At 39.6% G+C, this 15,689-nt stretch overlaps 1 protein-coding gene across 3 annotated transcripts in view; it reads right to left on the reverse strand.

The window, feature by feature from the left end:
• Positions 1-4,365: 4,365 nt before the first annotated feature.
• Positions 4,366-15,689, reverse strand: part of ramp1 (receptor activity modifying protein 1) — an 80,112-nt gene continuing 68,788 nt past the window's right edge. For 2 of the 3 annotated variants that reach the window (XM_031291688.2, XM_031291677.2), the window contains exon 3: positions 4,366-6,195. In XM_031291688.2, coding sequence (XP_031147548.1) covers positions 5,940-6,195 — 256 coding nt within the window. In that variant the 3' untranslated portion in view covers positions 4,366-5,939. The remainder of the gene's footprint in view (positions 6,196-15,689) is intronic. The other variant, XR_004898129.1, reaches the window with a different exon arrangement.

Here is a 15,689-nt window from a genome sequence, read left to right on the forward strand (position 1 = left end):
GCTCTTTTTTTTGTTGCCGTTTTACACTTCTTTTCAACACCACTAACACCAACTTATTACTAGTTTTATACTTATTTTTGGAATTCATGGTCAATAAACCTCATTTATAGGAAATTATACCTAATTCTTGAGTTAAAAAAAGCAGAAATTATGAAGTATTTAGACTAATATTAAAGGAAGGATAATCACAGACTGGTATATGTCAATGTTCAGTCTTTTTCAAATGCTAAAAAATGTAACATAACACCCCAAATTCAATGAAATTACAGATCCGATCTTTTGTTGTATTTGCGAAGCGCGTTGTATGGAATCATCCATACTATTTTTGGTTAATTAAAATTAGAACAGAAACCCATATTTCTGATATAGACATTTAGAAAATGGGTCAAATTTGACCCGAAGACAACACAAGGGTTAAGAAAATATTTCTGCTTTAGTTTTCATCTTAAAGGCTGCAATTAGCCGAGCAATAAAGAAATAAAGGGAACAATTGTATATAATGCTAAGAAGTAGAGAGTGTCAGTGTGAGTGACCTAGATACAGCAGACAGAGTTGACAAGTTCTGTGTGTGTCGACTCTGGAGATTCTGCACGCTTTAAAAAACTTTGAGACCTAATCCTGTGATGAGAGAGATCTCTTTCAAGCATTCTTTGAATGCAAATGAATACCAGTAGCAGTAGATAACTAATTTCAACTGGGAAGGGTACTACATTTTTACGTACTCTAGTTTTTCTGCAGCACACACGATAACCTTTAGAAAAGAAACTGTTAGTAGATAGTTAATGGTGTGTGCAGTTATTATCAGCCTGTTCCTGATAAGGATTAGTCATAAATTACCTTTTCAGGAGAGCTTAGAAATATGAATGTGGTTAAGAAGTTCGAATGATGGTTATGTGCTGTACTTTTTGCATATTCCTTTTTAACCTGTACTGTTGGTTTCAGTGTTTCTTACTTATATGTATAATATCACTTCTAATAATGAAGCCTCCGTAGCTTTACAGACGAAAATTCAGCAGGAGTCAGGAATATCACTTGTTTGGCTGTTGTACCACACTCTGAAATAACCATGTCATATCAATCAATCAATCAATCAATCAATCAATGGATGCAGAGATGGCCTCACTTGTCCACGTAGTCGGTTCATAGACATAGATCTTTGTTTGTGTTTACTCTGATGTTTTCATTTTAAGACTTTGACCTGCCAGGCTAGCAGAGTCAGCAGGAGACTGATTAGTTGATTTTCCTATCCTGATGAGTGACTTGTAGTCTTGAGATGGCCACAGAGATCTTGCTAGCTTAAGCTCATCTTCTTCTTCTGCATTTACTCTTCACCGGCTAGCTGGATAGCTAGCCCAGGCTAGCAGAGTCGGCAGGAGACGGGCAAGTTGATTTCCGATCCTGATGAGTGACTCATAGCCACATTGGGGGCCACATGCCATCACACCACAACATCAACCACATAAAACACAACTAATATTGGTAAAATAGACAATTCAGCATACATTTGGTGGAGCTGACATTGAGGCGACTGGAGAGGGCTGCACGTTGTAGTACAACATTTAATGTATCTGAATAACAAAACAAGCAAAAATACTTTGAGGCAAATATTTTTGACTTTTTGCATCTTGGAGCCTGATCTCTCTGACCTCAACCCACTCACTGTCCTTGGTTATTATACAATAATTAACAGTTTGGTGCATCATTGCTCACAATATCTGCTGCCCTTGCAGTCATGTGAGGCTTCAGCATCTGAATGTCCTCAGGTTGCCTTTCTCCCTCAAATAATTCCCCAGTGACAGTCCAATCTTTAACAAAAGGAGTTAGCGTAGGTTGAAAAGGTTATGGCTGACAGCAAACTCATATTGTTTTAATGAAGCATTTTCCGTAGCATGTTTTTTAGCATCATATGTTCTACTTATTAACCTATCATTTGTGCTAATGAAAAAATGTCACGGCCAAAAAATGTCAGCACCCAAAGCCTTGAAGTGATCTATGTACCATAGGACTTTGAATTGATTTGGAATTTGTTACTTTTGTAAGTCACCTGTAGTAGGTCACCTGTCCAAAAGACTGAAACAGATGTTAAAACATGCTACAAAGAGCACTGACTTAGGAAAACACGTGGAGCCACCTGTTGCAATCTCCGCCTCCCCCTGGCGGCTTGTTGGAAAAATGCGTATGTGTGACGTAGTGGGGCAGGTGTGTTCTGGGTAGTAAAAACAAAGTATAGCGTGGGAATCAGTCTGAGCCTACGGCGCGAATGTAATAGTAACGCAGTCCATGCTCCAGCCGAATGCTAGCAAGAAAAGTGCATATTGTGCCCATGAATGTGTACCACTGTGAGTAATAAAGCCCGAGTTCATTACTGCAACTAATCGACGCCTCACTGTTTTGTGCTTTGGCTCTGTTGACCCGGACCACTATACGCAAGTTACCTGCTACGAGCCAAGTTCTTAGTTTGAAACCAGCTCGCTCCCAACTACGGTTCGGAGCGGGGAAGCTGAAAAGGTAACACACTGTTTATTGGAAGCTGTAAGCAGACTGTATGATTTGGCACATAGTAGCCTATCGATAGAATTGTAAATGCAGAGATTAGTAATATGGACAGTGTGATCTTGTTTTCTTTCAGTCCTCGAAATATGCCCCAGGGCCCGGCCTCGAATGTCAGGAAAAGACACTTATTGAGTGACCTGGCCTCTTTTCACAATGTTCTGTTGTAGACTATCCTGCCTAAGTTTGTGGACTTTATGAACCACACATATTAGGAAATATTCTCCCATTGAAGCTCAAAACTGATAGCTACTTAATTAGCTTGCAAGCAAGTTAGCCTTTGTCAACAAAATACATAAGCTAGCATGTTAGCTAACATTAACCACTGCCTCCATTAATTGACCGTAAAACTATTCTAGATGCTTAGCAAATATCATGTTAGCAGTAATTTTATCTCTGTAACCTAAGTCAATCGAATGTTCATTTATATTCTGTTTTCAGTTATATGATTCTATCAGGGTTGTCAACTCTCACGCATCGAGCGTAGACTCACGCCACTGACACTTTTCGAACGCTCTTATGGCACCAACTCGGGTAAAAGTTATCTGAATAACAGATTAACACATCAATGCTCTTTCTACCTCTGTATTCGATGGTGACCATGGTGAGCTTAGGGGGAAAAGGCTGCACACAGCTTTTTCTTTTATTATTATTTAATAGTGCAAGGACTAACACTTTGACAAAGTATGCATCTTGCGGCCCAAAACATACACTCATTAAATTTCCATGCGGCAGGCTGTGTAGGGTTACATGGTACTTTTCTTAAAGTTAAATGTAGCTTACAAATCGCCTGGTTAATGAGAGTCCTCCTAACCCTTGCTAGACCAATGCTACGACAGAGCTGCAGAATTAGACTAACATGAAAGCACAAACCTTCAAGACTTAACTGGTAGATTCCCAGAACAATAAAAAAGTATTAGGGCAGCGTACAGCAGGCCTTGCATAACCACACACCTTGTATATTTTATTATTAGGCCTGGGCATTGAAAGGACTCATTGTCAGTTATATAAAAAAGGACTGGGCTGACACTGCTAGAGAGAAATGCCATCAGAATTCACATTTACCCTAATTAACTTGTGACTTGATTTAAAACTTGGTCTGAATGATTTGACACTTGAATGAGGTGACGTGTGTCTTAGATGTGTCTCAAATGACTTGAGACTTTACTTGACACTTGAATTAGACTTGTCTGGTAAATGTCTGTTTTGTCTGTTAATGACATGAGACTTAACTTGGAATTATCTTGAAAGAGTTTACACTTGCCTTGTAGTAGTTGTCTCAAATGTCTTGAGACTTGACTTGGATTTGCCCCAAAATACTTTTAGAGGACAAGTTAATCCTTTTCATCGCATAATAAGCAATTAAGAACAAGCTGTGTGCTCTAATGGACTTCTGAGCTCATTTTACCCCTGGTTTGTGATTCACGCTGACCTGTCCTCTGAGAGCACCAATACAAAGTCAAAATTCATTGCAATATAAAATGCTGTATGACTACTGCACCTTCATTTAATCTTTCTCTGCCCAGGCAACACTGCTATTACCCAATTCCTGCAGGTCACAGATCTTTGTGACATAAAAGCAGGAGGCCTTTGTTTTCTTAACACTTTACTAAACATAGTTTTTCCTTTCTCATATTTTTCACACTTCGGCAATTGACACAGGAGCTTGAACCTAGTGCATTTATTATGACTCAATGTTGTGCAGTACTAAGCCATGCATGCATTATAGCAGGATTCTTGATTCATATGTAAAGCATAGCCTTTTGTACCATCCCTCTCAACTCATGAGAAATCGAAGTGCCAATCCCCAGCATATCAGACACATTAATCAGACGTTTTATTCAACTTATCTTCATGATTATAGATTTTAAAATTCAGTCATTAGAAGTCACTCCAACAGAAAATTAGACATTTCATAGCAAACATTGCCCTCTGTTTTCCAAGAGCTTTTGGCACAAAGTACAGAGTAGATAGTGTTCAGGAAGTGTGGGTGTGCTTTCAAGTATGTTTTGCTGACAAGAGGGCTACAGGTCAATTAATCTATAAAGGAAAGAGAGCATTCAAAAATATCAATGAGAACAGAACAGTCTACCGCATTTGGAAATCATAAATCAATATAAACCTATGATACACAAACTGTGCTTTAGGCAATATTCAGCAGAGATGTGCATTGGCTAATCCATTGCTTTATGTTCTCTTTGTAGTTAGATTTGTGATTTTTCCACAGTGATTTTCTACTCATTGTTCTCGTTTTCATTCTTGCAACATTTTCACATAAGTGCCTACATTGGATGGAATCAATATGGTTATTGTCAGGATAGAATATTTCTATATGGTAACCAACATGGGTAGCAAAGGTGTTTAAGGGAGCAAAATCAGACAGAATGGGAGATTGTTTGGTTAATTAACTGTCTGATGTCTCCAAACTACTGCCTATGTATGCTGGCCTTTAAAGTCTTTACACTCATCCACTTCCACCTTTGTGTCTGCTGGCATTTCTTCATTTTTGTTTCCTTGGTGATGGAGGATGGAAGCAGCTGCTGCAGAACACAACATCATCACAGCCCGGCCAAATTGAGGCCTCAACCCCTGCCCACTGACCGTCCTTTCTGTGCCGTGCTGTATCTCACCTGTACTACATATCTGTATGTGACACCATTATCTGCAGCATTTCGCCAGCTGTTCAGTTTGCATTATGCTATAGAAACTTGTCTTTGTTTCCCATTCAGAGGAGAGAATGAGCTGCAGGTATACCAAGAAATTGAGGCAAGGGTGTCTGATATGAGCAGGGGAAAGGAAATGAAAACTAAAAACATACATATTCTACTCCCACTAAGCCATATGCATCATTCAGAGTATATAGTTCAACTATAACGCACATCTGTTTAAAATCATATATCTTTTTTTTTCTAAAATTTGCATCTGAGAGAAACAATTTCCTGTACTCTGGTTTGTTGCCTTGATTGTGTTACAAAGACATTCTGACAATCCACTGACAGATACATATTATCATATTGTACATACTGTGTATATTTACAGTATATGTATATACTCATAAAATCTGAAATACCTGGGTTTCCTACTGATGTCGGAGTCATTTTCTTTTGTAACCTAGTGATAATGTAAAGCAGGTCTCCTGGAAAAGTTCAGCACTGCGTTTCATTCCCGTGTTTCTGTAGTAGGTAATAGTGGTTTCATGGTCTGACTTCCTGTATGACTTGTAACACACATCCTAAGTTTTTTTTAAAGCAGTTTCTGTGATTTTTATATTTACAATATTTTTCCATCAGTCACTATCCTGGTCCACATCAGATTCAGCTGTGCAGTTCTGCTTCTCTTTGCTCTCTAAACCAAAGAAATTATTTCCTTGGCCCCCTCCCTTCCCCTCACTACACAATCCCCTCGCTGCGTTTGCTCCTCCACACCACCAGGGCCGTCATAAGGAGGGTGACCAGGATTGGTATTGCAATAAATGGACCCAGGATGCGATTTGGTGGGTCCTTGAGAAGCCGTCCAGACAGCGAGCAGTCGTGGAAGTACTGCTTGTGGACTCGGATGAAGAACTCATCCACCAGCCTGTTGGGCCAGAAGCAATTCATCCTTAGCGCCCACAGGAACGTGCAGTTTGTCAGCTCGCCGTAGAGTCTGCATGTTGGTGACAAGAAAAGAAGAGAATAGTTACACAGTGAAGATCAACTGAACGTTGCCCACTACCCTAAGTTAATGTTGTCATGCCTGTCCAACTTTGTTTCTCACACAATGTGCAGGTACTCTACAACTCAGAATTCATGGTCATTTTTGAAACAATGGGTGCTTCATTTCAGATTCTCATTTATTGCCCGTTCCTGCAGAATTTGTTAGCTGAAATGACAGCTGTAACTGGCGCGTTATTTTAGAACCCATGCAACTTCTAGGCAAGACCCGGCCTTCAATAGCATTCCCACGCTGCTTTTGGCTGGGCGTCCATGCTTACGCAAGGTAACGGAACCCGATTTGTTCAGGTCCTATCCCCTGACTAGTCTGGTATCCTAACCTTAACTACTATTAATTGCATTAATGTCATAGTTAACTCGCAATTAGTTAAGTTTAATCGCAATTAATCGCACATTTTTATCTATTCTAAATGTCCCTTGATTTATTTTTATTATTATTTTTTAATATTTATATATAATTTAATATTTTTAATATATATATATATATAATATTTTTTTATATTTTAATGCTCTTAACCAACATGATACGATACTTTTAAAACGGTGCCTGAACCGAAAGAGATATATATATATATATTAATTACAAATTATATTATATTTAAAAAAGGAGCACCTTGTTCAATTTTATTTGTCTGTTCTGTATGTTAAAAAAAAAAAAAGGAGCACAAAACGGCGAAAACAACCACTGGATGGGAAAAGGGTATTTTACAACAACTTTGAATGCACCACGAGGCTGGCGAGGTGAGGCTGAGTCTGTGTTTTTCAGACAACTGCAGCTACAGTCTGGTGTTAGAATCCTCTCCAGTGAAATACAGTCACACTTTAGCTGTCAGCACTTTAACCGTGTTTACTCCAGCTAGCTAACAGTAGGCTAACGTTACTTGCTGCTAAGTGTAGTGTTAACTAGCGTCCCGTGCGGCGATGTTTCAGTTCCCTCTAACGTCCATTTTCAAAGCATCAGAGAGAAGCGCAGGCATTTAAGTGGCACCTAAATAAGGCACCTAAATCCGCATTACTATTCGGTCCAGTAGATAACGGTCGTTAAGGCACCGGTGGGGGGTCTCGGACCCGATTCGAAACAGCGATTTTCGCCGAAAAGTGACTAGTTTGCAGGCATGTACTACTCTTTGGCCGGCTTCCAAGCCCAAACAAGTGTGTGCGGCGTACCTGTTGTTTTGTTTCCGGTCTAGCTAGATCCGGTGTGGTGTTACTAGTTGTTGCAACAGCATTTGAAAAAAACTACAGTTTGCTAGGCCAAAAAGAACGTTAATCTCGCGATAAAAAAATTGACGGCGTTAAAATGGGTTTGCGTTAACGCCGTAATAACGCATTTAACTGACAGCACTAATATATATATATATATATATATATATATATACACTCTACAGTGCATCAAACTGTATTCTCAATTAAAGAAACCCAATAAAAAAAGCAACAAAGGACTTAAAGGGGTGATAGAATGCAAAACCGATTTTACCTTGTCATAGTTGAATAATGACAGTTCGGTGGGTAAATAGGACATACATAGAAGCTCAAAATCCCATTGATACCCCTATCCTTTGCAAATCTCACATTTTGAAACTGCTGCTGAAAACGGGCGAATCTCAACAAAGCTGGAAGCTGACGTAAGCATCCCAAATCCTAGTCTTTGTCACGCCCCAACATTTGCATAGGCTACACCACTGACCTGAGGTCAGCTTAGTCTTCTGAATCTAGCTAGGTCATGCAGATCTCCAGAGGTCCGCTATTTAATTACTAAATTCACTTCTGAGACTTTTTTATGCAACTATCTAGAGGTCAAATATGGGCCGTTTTACGAAAATTGATGGCTAATTGCAAATTTTGTCCGACTGTGTGTCGGAGTTCAGCAGGAGCTCAGCAGGCTACGTGACAGCGGCCGGTGCTGCCTCGCCACCCGGCGTGTCCTACTTCATAGACTCGCTGTGAGCTAGCTGGATCTCCGTCACAAAGGGAAGCCCGCGGCGCTCCATACCCGCGCAAAGTCACCGGTTCTGGGTTACTGGACTACAAAATGCCGAGGCCCTGATGGAGCTCCAGGGCCTGCAGCTAGCTGCGATCTTTACCCATAGGATTGAAGGGACAGTAGCAGCTAACGGAATCCCTAATGTTCACAAAAATGCATTAAATTGAAATCGGACACCATAGTTAGCTTTATAAGACCTTGGGGTATATGTTATATAAGTGGCGTGACGAAATTCAAACTGTAAATAGACTTTAATTATGCCGAAAGTGAAGCTAACTAGCTAGCCGCGATCTGTACACATAGGATTGAAGGGACAGTAGCAGCTAACAAAATCCCTAGTTAATGTTCACAAAAATGCATTAAATTGAAATCTGACACCATTGTTAACTTTATAAAACCTTGGGGTATATGTTATATAAGTGGCGTGACGAAATTCAAACTAAATATACTCTAGTTCTATTTCGTATAGGCTTCACCCTCTAAGCCACGCTATTGGGTTTATCCCTTCGCGCATGCGCAGTCGTGAAGATTTTCTTTCCCGCCCTAGCGTGCCGCTCGGGCTTCAACTACGTCCGCAAATACTGTATATAAACAGAGCGGACCCGTAGCTCTGCTCCCACTTTTTCTTCAAGCTAGCAGTATGATGCCAGGTGATAATTCCCTATGGGTGTGTTACTGCAAGTAACTCAAACATTACACATAGTCAACTGACCCAGTGTTAATATAAGAATATCAATTAGAGCAAAACATAATGCAATGCATTATACTTAATATCAAACATTGTCTTTAGTGTAGAATATCTGCTCCTCTCTGAACTGCCCAGCTTAGATTTAAAATGTTTGTTTACTATTCTAACAGCTTTTGATGATGCATCCCAACACAAAGTCTTTCTTTGTGGAAGTTTAGATGTAAACAGCTCATTGCTGGTTGGCATGGGACCAGAGCTGCAGAGCACTGGGGTTGCTTCGGGTGGCACTCTGTCTGGGTGTCTACTTCCTTTCTCTGTTTCCTTCCTTGAAGTTTTACAAATCAGTCGTGGAGGAAAGAAATGCTGGTCTAATGAGCACTAAGGGTCTCCGGAGATGTTTATGAGTGAAAGAAGTCACAGCAGAGTCGAGGCAGAGTACACAAAGAGATGTAGTGAGTAAGGGTGTCACGATTTCGATTTTTAAATCGAAATCAACCGAAATTAAGTCACAATCTTGAATTTCAAATAAAAAAATGGAATCGTCAATACTGCCACGCCCCCATGTCACGTCCGGTCGGCTTGTCAAGCGGAAAAAAACGTGTTGAAGTGCTGCGAGTCAGTCAACCTCCTGTAACTTAGCTAGAGCCAGTCAAAAGATAGCATGGCAACTGCAGATGCTGGAGACCAATCGACAGAACTTGAGCCCCCTCCTCTTTCACTGAAGTGTGTGAAAATGTGGAAGTATTTTGGATTTCCAGTGAGTTATGTTGACAATGTTCGCGTTGTTGACAAAAAAGCCACAGTTTGCAAGCTCTGCTATGTGTGTGTACCATATTCTGTGTGTTTACCATTGCACATTAGCCTAGCAGCTAGCGGATATTCCTTCTGCTTATAGCTTTATCCCAACAAAACCGCACAGTTGAATTTCAGCTTGCATGCACATATTGTTGCCTGAACAGAGCAGCTTATATTGGTTATATTAAGCTGCAGACACCCAGACCAGATGGCCGACCCTCGGCAGAAAAGGCAGTTGGACTGATGAGTGTCCCCGAGTTGGTCAAAAAAGTGCCTCTGCACACACCAAAGCGACGAGATGTAATACGTCTCCATAACAGCAGACGGCGCTAATCTGTATTGTCGCCCAAAAATGAAAACCGGCAGCTGATTGGACAAATGCATCACGTGGGTCTGCTTTCTCCGGAAATTCAAAGACAGAGGCCGTTTCTCAATCTGTGTTCTTTTATTGACTTGTGTTCTTGTGTCCCTGTGAAACGTCATCTCGTGTTGCCCAAGTACTGTCCCAATACACAAGTTCGCATTTCACCAAGAACAGTTAAGATTCCCGGAAATGTTCTTGACACGCCCATTTTACCGAGGATGCATTGGTTGGTAACTTGTATGAACTTCGCTGCAACCGTATCCCAACATTCATTTCGGCATTCAATGATGGTCGGGTTTCCGGTACATAGACAGCCCAAAAATGGGACAATTTTAACAATTTTCGCCATCTTATTCATCACCAAATTAACTTCTGACCACATTTTAGGCGAGAAATGAACGGTTTAGATTTCGAATATAGGCAGTCTTGCGAAAATCTTTGCCGAATTGACAATTTGCTCCAAGGTTTTCGGAGTTTTCGGAGCTCCGTGAAGTGAGGCGGCCGCCAGCTTGCGCCTGCCCCGGCCGCTAGCTCGTCGCTCGGATAGTCACGCTCAGAGACCCCGCTGGAAGCCGGAGGTCTTTTAGACCGGTCCCGTAAATAAGAGGCTTTTATTTCGCCGTTGACGGATCGTTTGTTTAAATATCACAACACATGTCCATCATAAGATTAATGGGAACCTGTGGTTAACTGTCTTTTCAGAGTTAAACTCCACAAGCACACACACGCACGCACGCACGCACACACACACACACACACACACACACACACACACACAAGGGGGAGAGATATATACACGTTTCTTTTCGGGAGACTTGTTTAAATTATGCCATAGGCTATACATTTACGTATATATAGATTTAGTTTTTTTTTGGTGTATTTGTTTTCTGATTTATTAGAAGTTGAGTTTCAGTCTGTATGATAAATTAAGAGTTGTACATAAAGTGGTAACATGCTGACATGTTATGTAGACTAAAGGGGAGACACCAACCTTTATAATTTGAATTGCTAATGTCCATCTCCCTGGGCATATACAGGGCACTACAATAATATAGAAATGATCACGATCATGAACACATAGGACACACCAGTGCATGCCTACTTATTTTTTAATTTAAACTGACTTAAACTTATACACTAATAATAGTAGGGATCACGTTCCACTCTTCTGAATAAGTAAGGAGTGTTTGAGCTAAACCATAAACAATAAAATTAAAGCTCAATAAGATTTATTTTTCAATATTATTGCAATAATTGTAACATTGTGAGGTTTTCTTGTCCGGAGATTGTTTTAATATAAAGTGGTTATATTGTTGTGGTTTTTATTTCTAGCTGTTATTTTGGAGCCCTGCTGGTAGCCTCTGTGCTGGGGGGGTTGAGCAATAACAGGAAGTATGCATCGTCTCAAACTCTTAACAGTGTTTTCTGTGCTTGTGAACTTGCAAGTTCATTCTTCCAGGTACAACTAGCAAGAACGTCCTCCCCAAGAACACAAGTCTGTTCTTTGCATTCTTGGTATTGGGAAACGGCCAGAGTGTCATGGCGACTTGTTCAGAATACGATCTCATATTGTACTAAAATAGTTCATTGAAACATGTTTCTGAAAACATTTTAAGCAAAAAATGCAGTTGTTGAATCTGTCTTCATTTCAGTTCAACAAAGGTCAGTTTAAAAGATTTTCGTCAGATTTTGAGAGACTCTAGTCACACTCATTCCGCTCCCCGTTTCCGGGTTAGCACTCTACCAATCAGATGGGTCATTTGAGTCAGACTGCCGGCAGTGCGCGCCCCGCCAATTATACAGGTCAAATCGACCAAAATGAAGGCCGACAGCCCCTCGGACGGACGACGGCACGGAATACACCGAACAGACTCGAGTCACTGACCTTGCCAGACTGTCCAACGGCCGATTATCGGCTCTGTGTGTCCGGGCCTTTAGAGAGAGCAACAAGTTAGCGGACTGCCGAGTCGCCCTCTTTGCTATCGGTCTGCTCAGCTGCTGTGCTGGCTCGATGGTGTTTTAAGCCCCCAACTAAGCCTTCAAGGCAGCGCTGTGACCGTCGTCTTCAACCATAACCATTGCCTAATCCTAGTGCCTTCCAGGCAGCGCTGCCTGGAAGACGACGTTGGGGGCTTCAAACACCAAACTCCGTGTGCTGCGAAGCGTCTGCCCTCAGGATTGTCGGTAAACTTTTTTTTTTCTTTTTACTTTATTGACAAATTGTCAAGTTTCCAATTGACTGAAGATATGTTATTATTACATTATGTTGTTAATAAATGTTTTAAATTTGAAAATGTAATGTGGTACATTGCGAACAAAGGTCAGATATTATATTGCATAAAAGTCTAGTCTAAAAATGGCATAGCAACCTGTGCTTTAAAAAAAAGAATTTTAAAATCGAGAATCGAATCGAACCGTGACCTTAGAATCAAAAATGTAATCGAATCAAGGATTTGGAGAATCATGACACCCCTAGTAGTGAGAGAGAGACTGTATGTGTGTGTGCGGAATGTAGTCCACTATTTAATTTATATTAGTAACTATTCCAATTCCTTACAGAGTACACAGTGAATCAGTACTGGTTAAACTAATGTTTGAAGAAATATCATATGCCAGGGTTTGAACTCTATCTTAACTTGGCCTTTGTCCTGTGACCAAGACATAAAGTACTGTGCTAATTTCTTTTTAACTATTCACCCACTATGGTATAACCCAACTCTATATTTCTCTGAGGCCACAGGGTAAATGTGTGTGTATTTTTTAGGCGGGAGGAACATGCTTGTATGTATTATGTATGTATTGCCCATCATGTATGTATACATTTTCTTCCAATTAATAGGGAAGAAAGACAGGGGTAAGACACAGAAACAAAAAGAGACAGTCAGGAGTAGAGTGTGAATTTGAATTCCCATCGTATTACTTTTTCTTGGTAATAGTTTAAAGTTAATTATCATAAATTCATGCATGACGTCATGCATGAAAAAGCATGAATTCATTCAGGTAGTATGAACTATCAGTATTGTGCAGGATTAATAGTAACTCATGTCATGTCTTTCAATTCTGATTCTGGTTTATTGATGAGGTCTTAATAGGAAAATCTGTAGTTAAAGTGACATGCCAAAAAAACTGAGCAGTCACAGCAGTGTACATATATTCTGATGAACTGTAGTGTTGTAATCATGATTAACTAAACCTTACTTCTTCATGTTTATGGCCCTTCAAATAAAGGGCTGACCTGGTCCATCTATAACATTGATAAATAAAATATGATTAATGGTGGCATTATGCAGCAATCATCTTTGTGACCCCTCAAACATTTCTTTTGTCAAGAAATTATATATATATATATATATATATATATATATATATATATATATATATATATATATATATATATATATATATATATATTTACTGTATATATCTCCTACTTGGGTGAGCATTGTTCTCCCTTAGTTGATGCACTAATGAACGTACTGTTCCTGCATTAAGTCATGCATGATATACTATTAATCCTGTACATTACTGATAGTTCATGAAGTCCTACATGAATGAATTCATGCTTTTTCTTCAATTCATATACCCTTACCATAAAGTGTTACCCTTTTCTTCTTACCATTTCTGTCATGTTGGCATTCAGTGCTGCTCTCCATCCTAACATTAAGTGCCATCATTAATTGTATTACCACATATAGCCTAGTTTAATTTGAAAAAAGGGAGTGCAACTTGAGGATTAGAAGTGCCAGTAGTGTTGATACTGAGACACCAAGCAGTTTCCATCTTTTACAGTGTAATACAAATTTCAAATGAAACCGGTTTCAATCAGCTCAGTGATGGAGACTCCAAAAAACAACAGTATATTTTCTTTGTTTCTTTGTGGGGAATCAATAAACAGCAACAACTGCAGAGTGGTAACAGGGTTACTACTGACTGCTGCAGGTGCAGTGACATTGCAGATGTGCACAGATCAAAATGGTCCAATTTGTAAGTTGGGTAACAAATAAAGAATAATTAAATTGTAATGCATTTGAGACTGAAGCCTTTTGATTGCATTACTACTTAACAAAGGCCAAAGTATTACGTTTACTCAGAGCCGTTGCCCACTGGATGCTTATGTTAGCACTAATGGATGTTGAGAAAGATTCTCCAACTAGTCTGCTCATGTGAGCACAAGCAGCATTGCCTGAGTATTCTATTCCAAATGGGATTTGCCATCTCAGTTTAAACCTCGGGATGGAGAAGAGAAGCTTTACATAAAAAGGCTCATCTTATTTAGACAAAGAAACGGGGCAGCTCCACACAGGGTTTGCTATTCTAAACAGTAACAGAGTTTCTTGCTCTGGCTCCCATTTAAAACCACTTTAGATGATCCTTCTGATAATCATATGCTGGTCTTCTTCAGTAGGCATTCCTGTTTAAAGGTTAAAGCATTCTCTCAAGTCAAAAGTAGGGAGGCGGATCAGAAAAGAAATAGAGAACTCATGAAGCTCGCTGCAAGAAAAAAAACAGAGTTGGAGCGAAGGCGTACAGTATTTACTCTTTCACCAAAGGGTCACCAAAGGGCGGCCTCAACATAGATGCATTTAGGGTGATGTTGTTCCATTTCTGTAAGACAACATTCAAAACCCAGTTCCAAGATGACAATCTGTGCGAGGAAAATCAGCACATATAGTGTGTCAGTGTTTATCAGGAACCTACATTTCTTCGTGATCCTTTGAACACATGCACTCTCCATAGCTTGCCACAAGCAGAATCCTCTTAATGTGACACTGCATCCTTTGCCAAGTGTTATGCAACCGTTTGTATAGCCCAATGCACACTCATGAATGTTACTTTTTTGACTGGACTAGACATCCACAAGGGTTTACAAGAAACAGAATAAGTATATCTACTGTAGCTGTCTGTTTGAGTACTTAACTGCCTGCATGTGTTTTCTGTCATTGTGAGTGCAGTTTTGTTCAGTTTGTCACTTTGCCAGCAGAGTTGTCAGATTGCATGCGTGGTCATGGCTGTGCGTGACTGTGTGCCCACTCACACGTCAAGTGTTTTTCGATTATGTTTTTTTTTTACATCTTAACAAGTGTGTGGGAGATGAAGTATGCAATGTTAACATGCAATGTTAAAGAGTTTGAGCCTGTGAAATGATGTTTGGAAATGATTTGACAGCCTGTGTTCATATATCACCTGTGAGCACGTGAAAAATGAATCTACAGATATGATTTTCAGGTTGGTATCTTAATGTGTAAACATGTAAATAATGTAAAAAACGTTATAAAAAACAAAATGAAGCTCCTGGCTTTAATTTTACTCTTTATATAAACTGTATTGACTTGTTCCTTTTAGATATTGTATCACAAACAAAGTTAGGGAATTACATTTGAAAATATTGCATAATATATATATCCTACAAACCTGTTTATCTCAAAATTCATGCCTGTTGATAATTATTGTAGTTTTTGGACAGAACAAGAATCATTAATCGTTAATCTTTTTTATGGTTGTTCATTCTGTATTACATTCTGGAAAAGTTTTGAAAATGATATGGTATCTAAAACAACACATACAATCACACTTGAAGGGAAACATATTATTACA

This window comes from Sander lucioperca, chromosome 8 (genome assembly GCF_008315115.2).
Source record: "Sander lucioperca isolate FBNREF2018 chromosome 8, SLUC_FBN_1.2, whole genome shotgun sequence".
Lineage (NCBI taxonomy): Eukaryota > Metazoa > Chordata > Actinopteri > Perciformes > Percidae > Sander > Sander lucioperca.